Genomic DNA, 18,025 nt, shown 5'->3' on the forward strand with positions numbered 1-18,025 from the left:
TCCTGAAGATGCGAGCGTCATGCACCTTTCCCAGCCATCCCATGTTGATGAAACGTCCCTGGTGATCCACCAGTGCTTGCAGCACCATTGAAAAGTACCCTTTGAGGTTTACATACTGGCTGCCGAAGTGATCCGGTCCCAAGATAGATGGAACGCATATCCCTATCGACCCACCAGTTAGGGAACCCCACTGCAGAAAAGCCATCCACTATGACCTGCACATTTCCCAGAGTCACTACCTTTAATAGCAGCAGCTCAGTGACTGCGTTGGCTACTTAGATCACAGCAGCCCCCACAGTAGATTTACCCACTCCAAATTGATTCCTGACTGATCGGTAGCTGTCTGGCGTTACAAGCTTCCACAGGGCCACTTGCTTCTCAGCTGTGAGGGCCGCACTCATCTTGGTATTCTTTCGCTTCAGGGCAGGGAAAGCAAGTCACAAAGTTCCATGAAAGTGCCCTTATGCATGAGAAAGTTTTGCAGCCACTGGGAATCATCCCAGACCTGCAACACTATGCGCTCCCACCAGTCTGTGCTTATTTCCCTGCTATCTGTCTCTGGTATGGGAGCCACGTTTGTTTGAGCCACGTGCGAGCAATAAGAATGACCCGGGTTTTGTCCTGCCTGATCTTGTGAATGATCTGGCTCAGTAGTGGGATCGGCAGAAATGCATACAATAGTGGCACTTCCTATTTTACAAGAAGAGCATCGCCCAGGGAGTGGTGTCCCAACCCAGCTCAGGAGCAGTACTGTGGGCACTTAGCATTCTGAGCTGTTGAGAACAGATCTATAATAGTAAACCCCCATAATCTGAATATGGCTGTGAGAGTTCCGGGATCCATCTCCCACTGGTGGGTTTGTGAGAAGTCCCTGCTTCATTGGTCCGCTGTTATGTTCTGACATCCCAGCAGATAGGATGCCAAAACGTCTATGTTAGTGATGCACCAATTCCAGAGGTGTATTGCCTCTGCACTCAAGGGGCATGATCAAGCTCCCCCTTGGCGATTTATATAGAACATAAATGCTATATTTTCCATAAGGATCTTGATGGTCTTGTTCTGGATTAAAGGGAGAAAGTGCTCGTAAGTGTTTCAGACTGCCCTTAGCTCCAGTAAGCAGGTTAGAGTCTGCTGGGGACCAGTGGCCCTGGATCGTATTGTCATGTAAATGTGCCCCCCATCCCATGATGGAAGCGTCCGTCATGATTGCTATAGTCGGAGCTTTTTGTTGAAAGGAGATCTGCGCAGAAGTTCTGTGGTTTACCCTGTGGGGCATCGTGAGACATCTGTTGAGAGAATGTCTGTGAGGTATATATACAGGCCTGGCTTCGAACTGTAAGCTTCTCGTGTGGAGCCTGGAATATTTTGCGACAAACGTTGTCACAGCCATGTGCCCCAAGAGTTGTAAACACGTTCTAGAGGACGTTTGTGGGCGGTCCATCACTGTTGCAATTAGATTGGCTAAGGTGAGGAAGCATTGTTGGGGTAAGCTCGCTGTTGCTGTGAGACAGGCAAGGTAGGCTCCTATGAATTCCAGCTGTTGGACAGGAACCATGGTGGACTTCTGCACATTTATCTGTAACCTAAGGTCCACGAACAGGGTTATCGTGGTCTGTGTGGCGTTTATCACTGCCTGCTGCGTTGGTGCCCTGAGCAGGCAGTCATCTAAGTATGGAAAAATTATCACCCTGGCTGCGGAAGTGAGCTGCAACAGCAGCAAGAAACTTGGGAAAAACCTTCGGGGCGGTTGATAGGCCGAAGGGTAGCACTCTGTATTGGAAATGCTGATTCCCTAGGTTGAATCTCAGGAACCTTCTGTACATCGGGTGAATGGTAACATGGAGGTCGAGGGCTGAGAGCCAATCTCTAATGCCAGAATTATTGTGGCTAGAATCACCATTTTGAAACATTGTGTTCTCACGAATTTGTTGAGTTTTTGTTAATCCAGGATGGGTCTCTACCCTCCAGTCTTTTTCAGAGTAAGAAAGTAATGGGAATAAAACCCTCTCCCCGTGTGTTGAGTTGGTACGGGTTCCACAGCACCTAATTGTACGAGGTGGTTTATTTCCTGTTGTAACAGGTGCTCGTGAGAGGGGTCCCTAAAGAGGGATGGGGAACGGGGGTGGGTAGGTGGAATAGAAATAAAGAGGATGGAGTAACCCTGCTGGATAATTTCCACATCCCATTTGTCTGTAGTGATGTTGTTCCAGATTTTGTAATATAGTGACAGACTGTCTCCAAAATGGGCTGGAGACGGGATATGGTTCCGGAATCAAAGAGTGTGGAGGTCTCGTGCCCTTGACCACATCTTCAAAAAATGATTGTCTGGAGGTGGATGGTTGAGACATGGAAGGCTTCTCTCAGTTTTGCTGGCGTCTTGTCTCCATTTACATTGTTGGTCATACCGTCTTTGGGGCTGGGAGTATGGGACAGCCCAGAATCTCTGGTTGTAAAACCTGCCTTGTTTCTTTTTGTTTGCAGGTACATAGATGTCCAGGGTTTTTAAGGTCACCCAGGAGTCATTTAAGGTGTGTAAGGACACAATGGTGTTTTCTGCAAACAATTTTTGCCCCTCAAAGAGTAAGTCTTCGACAGTGGCTTGAACCTTCTTCAGGAACCTGGAGAGATGGAGCCAGGATGCCCGGCACATTACCACTGATATAGCAATGGTCTGTGCTGCTGTGTCTGCAGAGTCGAGAGAGGCCTGCAGGGCTGTTCTGGCAGTGAGAGCACCTTCAGAAATGTTTGCTTTCTGCAGTTCTTTTCTGTCATCTGGCAGACTTTCAATAAAAGCTGACGTCTTGGAGAACAGATTATGTGTATATTTTGCCAACAAGGCTGAAAAGTTAGCTATGCGGAACTTCAGCATAGCTGAGGACTAGGGGTCATTCTAGACTGGTGGTGTTTTCCCCCTTTGATTAACCACCTCTACCACCAGCGAGGGAGGAGCTGTGGTGGGAGTCTGCCAAATTATTTTTGCAGGGTCCATTATGGAGTCATTAATAGGCAGTGTTATCTCTGCTGTTGGGGATGCCCGAAGTATATCTGTGAGCCTGTGTTGGGTTTCTGGTAGCTCTGGTTAAGGAAATGTCCAGAGATTCTGCTACCCTTTTGAATAGGGTCCTGGAAATCATCCCCCAAAGTGCAGGGTGGTGGCATTACCATTTCGTCCGGTGATAAAGACAAAAATGTGGGTGAGTGGCAGGGTATCACCTTCAGGTTTGTCCTCAGGCTTCTCGAGCTCTTCATCCTGCATCTGAGGGTGCTGGGACAGTTGGTGAAGGGGACCGTGTTGTTCTGGACCTTGTTGGGTTGGGGGGGGGGCTGAGGTTCTGGGACGTATATATGGCCCAGGGATCCCAGTACGGCCAATTGGGTGGGAAGGTCATAGGAGGCGTACCCATGGTTGAGCTTGCCAGCCTTGTATGCCTGAAGATGTTTGGTGCTGAGAGTGTCCTGATTTAGGGAAGGAGTGGCGAGGGATATATAGCCCTGCGTCATCCTCTTCTTCCTCATCGCTGGAGAGGGGAGGGGCTGACCCACTGGGAGTGGACACCAGGCTTGGTCCTGGTCTAGCTGGGATACCATTGGTACCAAATAGGGGAGCCCTAGGCATTGAAGCAACTATCGGGTCCACCTGTCTCATGAGTTGCTGTGGAACCATAGGACTGGTGCCAGGGGAGGCAGCATGCACTGACTAGGAATCAGGGTCAGAGCTGTCTGTGCCGATGACTTGCTGTGTTGTTTAGGTACAACAGGTGCCACCACTGCCCTGCTCGGTGCTGAGGTTTTCTTTGACTCCATCAGTGCTGAGCTGGGAGGTTTGGCTTTAGTGTGCATACCTCCATGAGAGCTTGCCGGCATACGGTCTTTAGCTCCTTGGGAAGTCTTTGTGCCAGACGTTCCTGTTGCCTCATGGTCTGGCGCTCTCGGTGCAGTCAGTACCAGAGCAGATTTTTCACTCAGTGATCACTTTCTTTTAGGCGAATCTCATTGTAGGGATGAGTGAGACCACTTTTTGGTAGCCTTTTGGGGACCAGGCTCCTTAGCAGCCGTTTTTGAAGTAGAGTCCATCAGACACTGCCGCTGGCGACCATTGGCCAGGAGGCATCCTGGACTCAGGGTAGGAGGTTGGTCTGAGGGATTTCTCCATCATTAGGAGTTTCAACTGTAGATCCCTGGCCTTCCTTGTCCTAGCAATCACTTTGCAGTGTGGCACTTTTGAGCAATGTGTGTCACACCGAGGCAGTGGACACACTGAGTGGCCATCTGAGACTGGTATCAGAAGTCTGCAAGTCAAGCAGTGTTTAGATCCAGGAGAGCTGGGCATGCCAGAAAGGGTACTTGCTTTGGAGAAAGAAGAGGAATAAGCCTGTTCTTGTTTCTCTCGTTGTCTTTCAAAGCCATGGACCCGCTGAAGAGGTAGGGTGAAAGGGAAGGGGAAAGGTATAAATTTTTTTTAATAAAGAAAAACTACGTAAAATATAAAATATAGGCTATAAAGAACTAAACGATAGGCTAACAATACCAGGAAAAACAGAAAACTATTGAGCTATCTAAGGTAAGAAAGGCGCTGCTGTCACTCTGAGTCAAGGCAAACGCGGAAGAGAAGAAACTGGGGGACTATTGGCTGTGCACAGTAGACAACCACTCTGAACAGTGCGAGATGGCTGATGCGCGGGCGTGGCCAACCAGGCACTGCTACTACAAATCTCTGATTACAAATGCAACATGCCAAGACACCTAAAGTGGAGCACCCACAGGGACATGCCTCAAAGAAGCAGCATTAGTACCATTATACAAGGCACTGGTGAGACCTCATCTGGAATACTGCATGCAATTCTCGTCTCCCACTTTTACGAAAGATGAATTCAAACTAGAGCAGATGCAGAGAAGGGCTACTCGGATGATCCGAGGAATGGAAAACCTACTTTATGAGAGGAGACAAACAGCTTGGCTTGTTTAGCCTAACCAAAAGAAGGCTGAGGGGAAATAGGATTGCTCTTTATAAATATAATCAGAGGGATAGATACCAGGGAGGAAGGGGAGTTATTTAAGTTAAGCATCAACGTGGACACAAAAACAAATGGACATAAACTGGCCATCAACAAATTTAGGCTCGAAATTAGGCAAAGGTTTCTAACCATCACAGGAGTGAATTTCTGGAACAGCCTTCCAACGAAGCAGTGGCGGCAAAAAACCTAACTGAGTTCAAGACTGCACTTGATAAGTTTATGGAGCGGATGGTATGATGGGACTGCCTACAATAGCAGGTGGCCCATCAACGACTGCTTTTAGCAAATATTCCCAAACGGCTAGAGATGGGATACCAGATGAAGAGGGCTCTGAGTTACTACAAAGAATTCTTTCCCAGGAGTCTGCCTGGTGAGTCTTGCCCACATGCTCAGGGTCTAAGTGATCACCATATTTAGGGACGAGAAGGAATTTTTCCCTGGGTCAGGTTGGCAGAGACCCTGCAGCATGGGGCATAGATCACTTTCAGAGTTAAACTAGTGTAAATGGTGAATTCTATGGAGCTTTAGTCTTTAAAGTCTTTAAACCATGATTTGAGGACTTCAGTAACTCAGCCAGATGTTAGGGGTAAAGGAGTGGGTGGGTGAAGTTCTGTGGTCTGCAATGTGCATCAGCATTTCTCAAACGTGGCCGCATGCGGCCATCAGGGGCTTTTCTTGACGCCACAGCCTCCTGGGCAGTGACTGGGGGGAAGAGGGGTCAGCAAGGAGAGGTTGCGTCCTGCCCCCTTCTTGAGCCACAAACATTAGAGGAGCAGGCAGCCGGTGTGAGTTTCCCACCTTCCCGAGGGCGGTGGAGCTCAGGCTTCCGGCTTCAGCCCTGGTGTGGCAGGCGGCAGGTTCTGGTCACGTGTCGGCAGGCTCCGGGCTTTGGCTGCACAGCTGCAGTCTCCTCCCTCAGGCCACTGGGCTTCAGGCTCACACACACACACACACACACACACCCCTTGTCGCCTCTGGTTCCTGCTGCCACCCCAGTCCCTCACCCCATCATCCTTGGCCCCCACTGCCTCCCATCTCCCCATCCAAGGCTTAATTTGTCCCCCAGCTTTCCAGGGCTGAGTAAGTCTGCTGTGAAAAGAGATATTTGCATGTTTGTTAATATCGCTTTTCACTGCCTCTCAGCTAGCTAACAAGTCTCTGCTGTGAAAAGTGATATTAAATATTCAAATATCACTTTTCACAGAAGTGGACTTACTAGCCAGCAAGTCTAAAAACAAACAAACAAACAAAACAAAAACAAACAACAAGAAGACAAGAACATGCAAAGCATCTGGTGTTTCTATTCTGTTTGGGTCCAGTAAATAGAGACAACTGTATGTTATTACTGAGTCTGCAAAAACACCCCTACATAAATAAATTACTATGACTGGACATGTATATGCACGACTGTATTTGTTTTTCCTGAAGTATTTTAGGAAAAATTGTCAAAGCAGCCACTAGCAAGAGTTGGTGGCCGCACACTGAGGCCACCAAAAAATTTGTTGTGAGAACCCCAGGACTAGATGATCATAATGGTCCCTTCAGACCTTACAGTCTATGAGTAGAAGGTATCCATGCTGGACCAAAGCCAGGAATTTCATGCCAAGGGCAATCCTGCCAAGATCACGTTCAGCAACATGGTTCTCTGCACAGCTGCATTCTTACATTAATCGAGGAGTTGTCTATGATCTTTCACATCTGCTCTTGGAGGGCTTACAATCAAGATGTGACATTGCCCAGTGACCCAAGGCATATTAATATATCAACACAAAAGTAAATGGCATTTATTTCTCATCTTTTGGCTCTAGATTTAAGATTAATTCTATTCATTAGGAGCATTAGCAGAAAGAGGAGATTTTAAAAAGGTTTCTACATAGTTTGCCTAGCAGCCTGGAAAAATGTGAAAAGTACAATAGACTGTTTTTTTAAAAAAAAAACAGGAAGTTCTGCATTTATTAATTCCCAGCAAAAAAAAAAAAAAAAAAAAATTAACCTTAAATCTTCTTCAAATGGACTAGATAGCTCAAGAAACTGTAATGGGATACAGAACCTTTAAATTCTATGTCACTCATCGAAAATGTGGTTCACATCAGTAGTAACGAAAATTTATCAGCTAATGACTATTCAGTAGCCTATGTGAAATGAGTTCAGTAGTCTCAGTGCACTTCCTAGCATACAACTGTCTACATGACAAAAACCATTGTTACAATTACACTATGTTAAGTCTCTGCTGAGGGGACAAGAACTGAATTGATTTAGGGGCTGAATTCCCCTTGAGGTTTACCTGACATCTTTACACTGCAGTTTATCCAGTCCAACAAATAAATATAATAAAAGATTTTTACTTACTTGGATCAGATTTTGAAAATGTGTCTCTGTCCAAAAGGTTTCTGTTAAAGAAAGACAGATAAATGACACTGCTACTAAAACAGAGAAAGACGATCTCAAAGAAAACAATGATAATTTCTTTCTGATTGAAAGCCTCTACAATGCATACATGATTAAAAACAGTTTATTTAAGGAACATAAGGGGACACAGTTGGCTCTCCTCCATCTCTTATGCATATCAGAATTACTCAGAGCTAGTATTCTGCCAATCTCAAAACGTTACACTTTTCAGTTTGTCACACAATTCTGGTGCATATAAACTGTAGATTGTAGACTCAACTACCACAAAGGGTAAAGAAGCAAAACACTCTATCATTAAAAATATATTTTTAAATGTAATATCCCACAGGAACTGAAATAACTTTAAACTGTCATGGTAATTTGCGAGTTTATTATTTCAGCTTTAAGCTAAAAGTAACACACCCCCCACCCCCAAGGTTTAGAACAAATCTTTCAAGTTGGGTAGATCTCTACCTAAACCAAGCTTCTAGGCTCAACCTAATCTTTCCAGGCTAAAACAGTCTTTTGGCCCTGGATCCCTCTAGTAAAGTGTTCTGTGTCCAAGCTCTCATTATTTGATTACACTTGGTATCTTACCTACAAATGTAGTAATTGCGTAACTATACAGTTCACTATAGTTAAACTATCATTAATGCAAACTAGGAAACTTAGTTTGTACCAGAGGAACAGCCGTGTTAGTCTGTATTCGCAAAAAGAAAAGGAGTACTTGTGGCACCTTAGAGACTAACCAATTTATTTGAGCATGAGCTTTCGTGAGCTACAGCTCACTTCATCAGATGTTTACCGTGGAAATGCAGTTTCCACGGTAAACATCTGATGAAGTGAGCTGTAGCTCACGAAAGCTCATGCTCAAATAAATTGGTTAGTCTCTAAGGTGCCACAAGTACTCCTTTTCTTTTTTAGTTTGTACCCACAGCATCCACTTGGGGAGTTAGAGAGCAGTACTTTGGTGCACACTGCTTTTCACATCCCGTAGTCCCAGCTGTGGGGTAGTGTAGAAATAGCATGGGTAAAGAGGAAGTGGTCAATCTTAATACTGCTCTACTGTTTCTTCTTTCAGTTTAAATAATTATAGTTCTTCCAGTGTTGTATTTTGCTGAAGTAACCAGTAAAAATTAAAATGGATTTTTTATTTTTGAGTAACAGTGGTCCTCTTTCCTTTCTCTTATCCTAAACTCTCTCCAGTATTAGGCTTTGTGATGACATTTGATCATTCTTAATTTATTTCATTAGGATTAAAATGAACACTATCCACATATGTACACTCAGATAGTAATTTCAGACATAATTACCATACTGAATCAGATGAGTGGCCCATCAAAGTCTAATACCCTATATTTGACAATGTCCAATACCAGCTGCTTCGGAAAAAGTTACAAGAAACTCTGTAATAACAATTACGGGGCAATCTGCCCCCTAGGGAAAATTTCCTCCCAACTAACAGTTATACATGTCAAGACAAACTATATGAAAATGGCATTAAGGTTGGGAGTACATACCAATAAATAAAGTAGAATACATTACAGGTGTTTCAATTATCCCAAAAATCAAGTGTTATAAATCCCTAAAATTCACAATTAAATATAGAAGAAATCCAAACATGTTGGGGTATGGAAATCCTTAATCAGGATACCAAACCACCTTAGTGTACTAAGTGTACACCTTAGTGTACTTACTAACATTCGGGGGGGGGGGGGGGGGTTGGTTGGCTAGCTCCCAGTACTAAAAGGGGAAGGGTCTATGGGAAATCAGGACCCTGAGACTGATAGTCCCCAGGAACAATAGGGAGAGGCCAATGCTCCAAGTCAGCCTGAATGACAGGGCAAGCAGGCTAATCAGGGAGTCAGGAGGCCAGTTTTGGGCCCCACACTACAAGAAGGATGTGGATAAATTGGAGAGAGTCCAGCGAAGGGCAACAAAAATGATTAGGGGTCTGGAACACATGACTTATGAGGAGAAGCTGAGGGAACTGGGATTGTTTAGTCTGCAGAAGAGAAGAATGAGGGGGGATTTGATAGCTGCTTTCAATTACCTGAGAGGTGGTTCCAGAGAGGATGGTTCTAGACTATTCTCAGTGGTAGAAGAGGACAGGGCAAGGAGTAATGGTCTCAAGTTGCAGTGAGGGAGGTTTAGATTGGATATTAGGAAAAACTTTTTCACTAAGAGGGTGGTGAAACACTGGAATGCGTTACCTAGGGAGGTGGTAGAATCTCCTTCCTTAGAAGTTTTTAAGGTCAGGCTTGACAAAGCCCTGGCTGGGATGATTTAATTGGGGATTGGTCCTGCTTTGAGCAGGGGGTTGGACTAGATGACCTCCTGAGGTCCCTTCCAACCCTGATATTCTATGATTCTAAGTGCCCAGTGCAGACAGAGTACCCTGGAGTGGGGACACCCTAGCCCCTGTCCTAGGTAACCACAGCAGGGTTGGGGGGGGGGAAAATCGAGCCCTCCAGGAATTCTGGGCCCAGCCTTGTTGGGGTTACGAGGACTCTGCCAAACAGGAGAGTGGAAGGGGAGTCCTCAAGGGCAGGGAGACCACTGGGTAAAGGAAGTGGGAGAGAGGACTCAGATCCTTTCGCTAGCCCACTTCACTGGGGTAGTGCAGAAGCCAGAAAAGTTCCCCACAATAGCAGAACTATTCCCCACTTATATTAGCTCTCCACTGTAGCAATTGTGTGCAATAGCTTTATGATTATGGAATTTTAGGTTTGTGGTCAACAATTAAACTAATTATTTAAGACATATTTGATCTTCTTTCATGTTGCTATAGGGCAGAGTTAAGGTCATCTGTTTCTATGCCATTCATTATTTTCTACATTTTTACGTCTCCTCTTTTCATCTCAATTTTCTCAACTCATCTCTAAGCCGCTTCTATTTCTAGTGCGTATCTTTTATAGAAATTGAGTGACCAGAACTGAACACAGTATTCTAGGTGAGGTTACATAACTGATTTAATAAACTGAAAATCACATTTCCATAGTATTCCCTATTCCATTAAGTACATAGTCTAACATTTACTTGACTACTGTTGCACAGTGAGCAAAAGGTCTTTATCAAACTGTCCGTAAAAATGCAAGTCTTTTTTGTAACTTTGTTTAAAACCAGTAAGGTGTAAGTATTCATAAAGTCTAATGCCAGAAAGGACTGCTGTGATCATCTAGTCTGACCTTCTGCATAACACAGGCCACAGAACTTCCCAAAACCAATGCCTGTTTGAACTAGGCAGAGCATATCTTTTAGGCAAACATCCTATCTTGATTTAAAAATTCCTAGTGATGAAAAATACTGGTCTCCTCTTTACCTCCCACCCCAAATTTTGGGTCATCTGCAAAATTTATTTAGTTATGATTTTTTGTTTTCTTCCAAGTCATTGATAAAAATAGTTAAAGGGCATAGGGCCAAGAACTAATCGATGTGAGACCGCAGTAGACATACCCTCACTCAACAATTCCCCTTTTACAATTAAATTTTGAAACCTGTCAGTTATGCGGTTTTTAATCAGTTTAACGTATGCCATGTTAATGTTATATCGTTCTAATTTCTTAATCAAAAAGTCATATGGCCTACAGAAGTCTAAATCTATTAATCTTTATCAACCAAACTTGATATTTTTTTGATAAGATATCAAGTTAGACAGGATCTATTTTTACATAAGCTCATGTTGATTGGCATTAATTACATTACCCTCCTTTAATTCTTTATCAGGCACTCCATTATTTTGCCTAGGATCACTGTCATGGAAACAGACCCATAATTACCCAAGTCATCTCATTTACCCTTTTTAAATACTTGGCACAACATTAACTTTCTTTTACTCTTCTGGAACCTCCCTAGTGTTCCAAGAGTTATCAGGAAGGGCGGAGGGGGGGGAAGAAACATTAACAGTGAAGCAAGCTTCTCAGCCAACTCCTGGATGCAAGGTACCGGGACCTGTTGATATTAAATGTCTAACTTTAGTATCTGCTATTCAACATCTTCCTGAACTGTTATTGGAATGGAAAGCATTTCTTCATCATCAATCATAATCTGATAGGACTACATCATCTGTTTCTCCTCTTCCCCCACCACAAAACAAAAATATTTATTGAACACTTGTGCCTTTTCATTATTGACTATTCCACAATTTCCATCTAGTAATGGACCAACAAAAAATTCTTCCCAGTTACAATTTACAAACCCCTTCTTATCGTCCTTTACTCTGTTGACTATAGATTGATTAGGTTTACCCGACTGGCCCACACAGACAAAAACAGGTGGAGCATCACATCTTCAACTGGTATGGAGATCACCCTGGGGCTTAAGGATGAGACAGGTGCCCAGAGACCCGAGTCAGGCAGCAATGCACAAATCTAGAGGCAGAAGCTTAGGCACCTAGGGAACTTTTACAGCAGAAATCTAGCCGCAGAGTGAATTTAAGTGCCTAAAGAGTTATGCGGCAGCTTAGCAGGGGTTTTTATGGATCACAGCAGCACCTAACTCTTTGTTTTCCGTCTCAGGATACTTGAACCAGGTTGCTTTTGGAAGTGGCATCAGTATGCAGAAACCAAAAAACACATTTCTTTAAGCCAGGGCATTATAGAGAAGAGATCTGATGATGTTGAAGAAATTATTGTAGAAGAAGCCAGCATCATATTGATAGAATCTAATTTCTTTTTGGTCTCCCTCTTTTGATCTCCACAGAGCTTCTTTTTTCTGAGAGTTCAGGAGGAAGTGGAGATACACAGGGCCATTTAAGCAGATAGTCTTTTTTGTGTCGCCATTGCATGTACTAACAGAAGAAAATTTCAGCACCTTTATAGGTACTTTTTGATCTTTGGGTCCTCTGGAGAGCCCATCTCATCAAATGGGATCAAAATCTCTCATCTTTGACTGAACCTGACTAAGGACAAGAAAGAGGAGTCAATCTTCAGGTCAGAAGAGAATCTGATGGCCTTAACCCAGCATAATCTCATATAGAGATACTTTAATGATTGACTTCTTTTCAGGCTTGGAGCATACAGAGAAATGTGCAGGGGTGAAATCTACAGATTTCTCAAAAGACCTGCCTTTCCTATGGCTCATCTTGAGGGGGATCCTGAACAAGAGGTTAAGTTGCTTGCTCAGGCAGCTTGAGAGAAATTAATTAATCCAATGAAGACCTCTATGCCTTTATTAGGGAATAACTGACCTGAATCTTCTTTCAGAGTATTTAAGAGGGAGGAAAGTTCTCCTTCATCAATTGAGGACTAGAACAAATACTTGTTTAATCTAGACAACCCTCAAAAGAAAAGGTCTCTTTGTTTTGCAAGTTGGGAAGTAGTATCATGTTTATGGCCCAGTGATGAAAGTCCTGAAAGGAAGAAGAAGAGAACCATCCACACTGGCTGGAGTAGGATACAGGGTCAGGAGGTCAGAGGAGGGAGGGAGAGCCCATCACCCAGAACATCTACATAGTTTGGATGTATGCGGTGCCAGCTTAAGAAAGAGTGAGGCGGGTTAAAGACATCCGAATAAGTTTCTTGTTCTATTTAAAGAGTAGTAACAATAAAGCAGAAAGAACTAGCCTAATTATTCCATACATAAAATAGTTCTTAGTGAATGAAATTATTAGCTTTACTGTAGTGTAACCTCAGTCAAACCAATAAAATAAAAACCTCTTACTTCCCTAAATTGTGCAGCTATTATAATCATACTACATTTAGCCTAAAACTTGAAGATACTGTACCACACTTGATTAAATCAGACCAGTATTCACTAATCCAGTCAGCTGCTGAAGCTAAGTATAAAATAAAAATCACTGATCCCTATGTTGTTTTATGTGGTTTAATTTATACAATTTATACATTAGGGTAATTTATACATTATGCACGGACCGATTAAAAAACTGACCTAGATTATAAAGGTAACATTTGTTTTAGGTTTCAGAGTAACAGCCGTGTTAGTCTGTATTCGCAAAAAGAAAAGGAGTACTTGTGGCACCTTAGAGACTAACCAATTTATTTGAGCATATTTTATTTCAGCCTGCTCATATTTGAGGTTTTTTTTTTTCTAATTTCAAATTTTAGAGTAATGAGAAACAATACATACTAACTTCATCTCTGAAGAATACAAAATTTTCCTCCTGTAACCTCACACGCAACTTAAAATCCACTCACAGATAGCAAGTGAGAGCCTCATCTCCTGCAGAATCTCAGATTTCATTAAATATTACTTACCAGCTTAATATGGTGGTGCCATTTTCCCCATTGTCAATTTTCAGACTAGACACTTTAATACTCTCTTTCCTCACTAAACACGGGTCAACAGGGGAAGAATCCTTCCCTTGTGTTTTGACAGAGGACTTACTGAGCATGACCCAGAAAATTATTTCTAAGGGCCTCCTTGTTATTTGGGTAGTATCAGACTCAGCCCTTGAGTTCTATGGCCTGTATTATACAGAAGGTCAGACTAGAACAGGGATTGGCAATCTTTGGCCCCTGGCAGGCCAGGAAGGTTTGTTTACCTGCAGCGTCCGCAGGTTTGGTCAATCGTAGCTTCCATTGGCTGTGGTTCGCTGTTCCAGGCCAATGGGGGCTGCGGGAAGGGCAGCCAGCACATGCCTCAGCCCACGCTGCTTCCTGTAGCCCCTATTGGCCTGGGACAGCGAACCATGACCAGTGGGAACTGCAATCGGCCAAACCTGCGGACGCTGCAGGTAAACAAACCATCCCAGCCAGCCAGCAGCTTTCCCTGGCGGACCGCATGCCAATGGTTGCAGATCCCTGGACTAGAAGATCACAATGGTCCTTTCTGATCTTGGGCTCCATGAAAGAGGGCAACTGTAGAATGATTCAGAATACTTTCCCATCAGAAAAGGTAGTTGTGACATCCCCCAGGGCAGGAGTTCTCAACCTTTGTTTTTTGGACCCCTCTTCCCCCACATGCTATAAAAACTCCATGGACCCCCTGTGCCACAATAACTGGTTTTCTGCATATAAAAGCCAGGGCTGGCATTAGAGGGTAGCAAGCAGGGCAATTGCCAGGGGACATGCCAGAGGGCCCCCCCCCCCCACAAAGCTACATTGCTTAGGCTTTGGCTTCAGCCCCGGGTGGTAGGGCTCAGGACCCTGGACTTCAACCTCATGGGCTGGGACTTCAGCTTCGTTCCCTGAGCCCCAATGAGTCTAATGTTGGCCTTGCTTGGCGGCGCCCCTGAAACCTTCTCACAACCCCCCTCCCCAGGGGACCCCAGACCCCTGGTTGAGAACCACTGCCCAAGGGTACAGTGTGGACTTTTGAAAAGCTGTGCCCCTTAATTCTTAATTAAAGACCAGGTGTAACGATGCTGGTTCTGGTGGGACCCAACTGAGAGTGCCAATTCAGGATAAATTGCTTCAAGCAGGGCAGTTACAGCCCAAGGCTGGGGTTTCTATGCACACCAAGGCAAACAGAGAAGACTTTGGTTTTACCCCACTGGCTAACCACAAGTCACACAAGCAATTCCCTTAGACACTCCAGTTTCCCAGGATCACCACTGGTGCCCCTCATTATGGGGACAAATGGTTATGAAAACCAATACCCCAGTAAAAAAAAAAAAAGGTTCTCTCGATCCCATAGGTCAATATACAAATCAGATCTTAAAAATCATGCTGTTGCCAATCCTTTAGAATCTAAAATCTAAAGGTTTGTTCATAAAAAGAGAGAAATATAGATGAGACCTAGAATTGGTTAAATGGAATCAATTACACACAGTAATGGCAAAGTTCTTGGTTCAGGCTTGCAGCAGTGACAGAATAAACTGCAGGTTCAAATCAAGTCTCTGGAGTACATCCACAGCTGGGATGGGTCATCAGTCCTTTGTTCAAAGCTTCAGTGTAGCAAAGTTCCTCCAGAGGTAAGAAGCAGGACTGAAGACAAGATGAAGAAGCTGCAGCAGCTTTTTATATCCTCTTGCTATGTGGTCTCTTTCTTTCTTTGTCCCAAAGACAAGCTGTCCATCACATGGCCTGGAAAAACCTCAGAGTTCTGTCCATAGGCTGGTCCCTGCATACCTTGCTGAGTCCCAAGGCGTGTCTGCCTTCTCTGAATGGGTCAGTTGTATAGTTGATGGTCCTTAATGGGCCATCCAGCAGGCTCGGCAGAGCTGACACCAACTTATCTGGGGTGTCACCCAGAAGCATAGCATAAGTTTGAAATACTTATATCTTTAAATACAAAAATGATACATGCAAACAGATAGCATAATCATAAGCAGCAAACCATAACCTCATCTTAGACACCTCATTTGACCCCCTTTATACAAGATTTGGTGCCACTACAGGACTTTGGTTGCAAAATGTTCTATATGGTCCCAGTTCAAGTCAATAACGTCATACCAGGATTTCCTCTTACACGGCTCTGCTGATGGAAAAACAGCCTCTCCAGGCCATGCTCACACAGCCATTAGCATATAAAGGCACACCCAGCGAAATTACATGAATGCTCTCTCAGTCACTCATGAACTAATTCAGGGGAACACCTCCATATCCTTGTCATAGCACTGCACCCCCGAAGCATGTGCCTTGTATAGTCCAGTTCCCTCACCGTGTAGTGCAAGCTCATTAATTAGTTCATCATTCAATCAAAGAGTAAAGAATATGTAACAGCCTTTGTTAACCTGAATAGAGATTCCCCAAACACTTCAATCAAAACATACTAGTTTAGATAATCTAGTTCTGTTCTTTTATCTAAAGATAGCTTTTAAGTGATAAGTGATACAGGCATAAAAGGTCAGAATTGACTAAAAAAAGAAATAAAATGATAAAAATTCCAATCTAATTCTGAAGCTTCACCAAGCTAACTAAAATGTGAAGCAAGCAACTTTCTCACCCAACCAGATGCTGCAGACAGTTCACAATTCATCCCAACTAGAAAACCTTCCAGTTAGGACCATCCCTTCCCACAGTTCAATACTGCTACTCTTTGCCCTCCAAACAATCTTACTTCCAGGTGTTGAGATGAGGGAGGAGTGAGGTAATTTGTGTGTTGGGGTATAAAAAGGAAAAAAAACACAGCTCCTCATGCTGAAAAATCCTTGCTGTGTCAAGTGGTTAGACAGTTCCATTGCCTATGTGCCCTGCAATCAGTCCTTCATATGAATTGCAAATTCTTGCTTGCACCCTCTGTGTACATACAGTTGACAGTCAAGGCCTTTATTACTTCTGAGGTGCTAGTCTGTGGGCTTTTCCCAGACTCACAATATGTTTCATTAACAAACCTATAGCAAAATCTCATAACTCCATATACAGTGTTGAGGCACAAGTTTTAACAGGACAACAATGTTAAGCAAATTATGACTTTTCAAATGATACCTCACAAAGCATCTCCTGTAAAAAGTCAGAAAGCAATCTAGTTAGATATGCATTCGATTCTGTTTTGTTTAAATGGCTGATAAAATAAGTTGTGCTGAATGGAATGGATATTCCTGTTTTTTGTGTCTTTTTGTAACTTAAGGTTTTGCCTAGAGGGATTCTCTATGTTTTGAATCTGATTACCCTGTAAGGTATTTACCATCCTGATTTCACAGGGGTGATTCTTTTCCTTTTTCTTTAATTAAAATTCTTCTTTTAAGAACCTGATAGATTATTCATTGTTCTTAAGATCCAAGGTGTGTGTTCACCTATGCAAATTAGTAGATTTTTATCAAGCCTTCCCCAGGAAAGGGGGTGTAGGGCTTGGGGGGAAAGACGTTTCCAAGTGGGCTCTTTCTCTGTTATATTTGTTAAACGCTTGGTGGTGGCAGCAATAAAGTCCAGGGACAAAAGGTAAAATAGTTTGTACCTTGGGGAAGTTTTAACCTAAGCTGGTAAAAATAAGCTTAGGGGGTTTTTCATGCAGGTCCCTACATCTGTACCCCAGAGTTCAGAGTGGGGAAGGAACCTTGACAGCTGGTGAGGGGGGTTGTTAGTGGGTTAGAGATAATTGTAATCATAAATCCAAAGTTTCTATTCAGTCCAGGATTTTTAAAATTATGAATTTAAACTCCCAGGCTTGTCTTTTGAAAGTGATATGTGGGTTACCTTTTGAGGATGAGGACTAAAAGGTCAGACATAGTGATCACTTTGTAAAAAGTGTTCACGCAAGTGAGGAATAGGTGCTGGTGAGGGCACACACGCTGAAGGGAGCTCACGGTGCTAGAATGGATATTGGTGGCAGTAGCAAGGTGAGGGATTCAATCTCAGTATAAGACACAGGAGATTCCCATTTTGAGCCAGTGATAGAACACAGCACTGAGGCTCAACAGCAAAATCCCATCTTGGGTCCTATATCAAAGGATCACAGCATAGTGGTTGGTTTCAGAACCCTCAGTGGACCCACTGGAGTATCAAGCTGTAGGCACTGAGAAGCTAGATGAGCATGGAACCTCAAATCTCTCTCCACACCTTCACTCCCTGTGGTGGAAGGGAAAGTCAGATGCTGGGTTACTGTGTAAGTCCCACCCGCACAAAAGGTCACTGCACATGGGCATTAGTGTCCAGTATGACTGCCAGGCAGAAGGCCCATGACAGAGAGGTGCCAGCTGGCAAAAAGTTTACTATTTTGGGTCAGCAACTCGTATCAGGTCTGACAATCTCACTACACTTAACATATTGCTTTCACGGTAT

The 18,025-nt window shown here is 43.7% G+C and overlaps 1 protein-coding gene across 10 annotated transcripts in view; it reads right to left on the bottom strand.

The window, feature by feature from the left end:
* Positions 1–18,025, bottom strand: part of CPNE8 (copine 8) — a 296,005-nt gene that overhangs the window by 267,410 nt on the left and 10,570 nt on the right. For all 10 annotated transcript variants that reach the window (XR_012156821.2, XM_073328405.1, XM_073328394.2 and 7 more), the window contains exon 2: positions 7,365–7,405. Coding sequence is in view for 8 of the 10 variants with exons in the window: in XM_073328405.1 (XP_073184506.1) it covers positions 7,365–7,405 (41 nt within the window). In the remaining 2 variants the exon portion in view is untranslated. The remainder of the gene's footprint in view (positions 1–7,364; positions 7,406–18,025) is intronic.

This window comes from Lepidochelys kempii, chromosome 1, assembly GCF_965140285.1.
Source record: "Lepidochelys kempii isolate rLepKem1 chromosome 1, rLepKem1.hap1, whole genome shotgun sequence".
Classification (NCBI taxonomy): Eukaryota; Metazoa; Chordata; order Testudines; family Cheloniidae; genus Lepidochelys; species Lepidochelys kempii.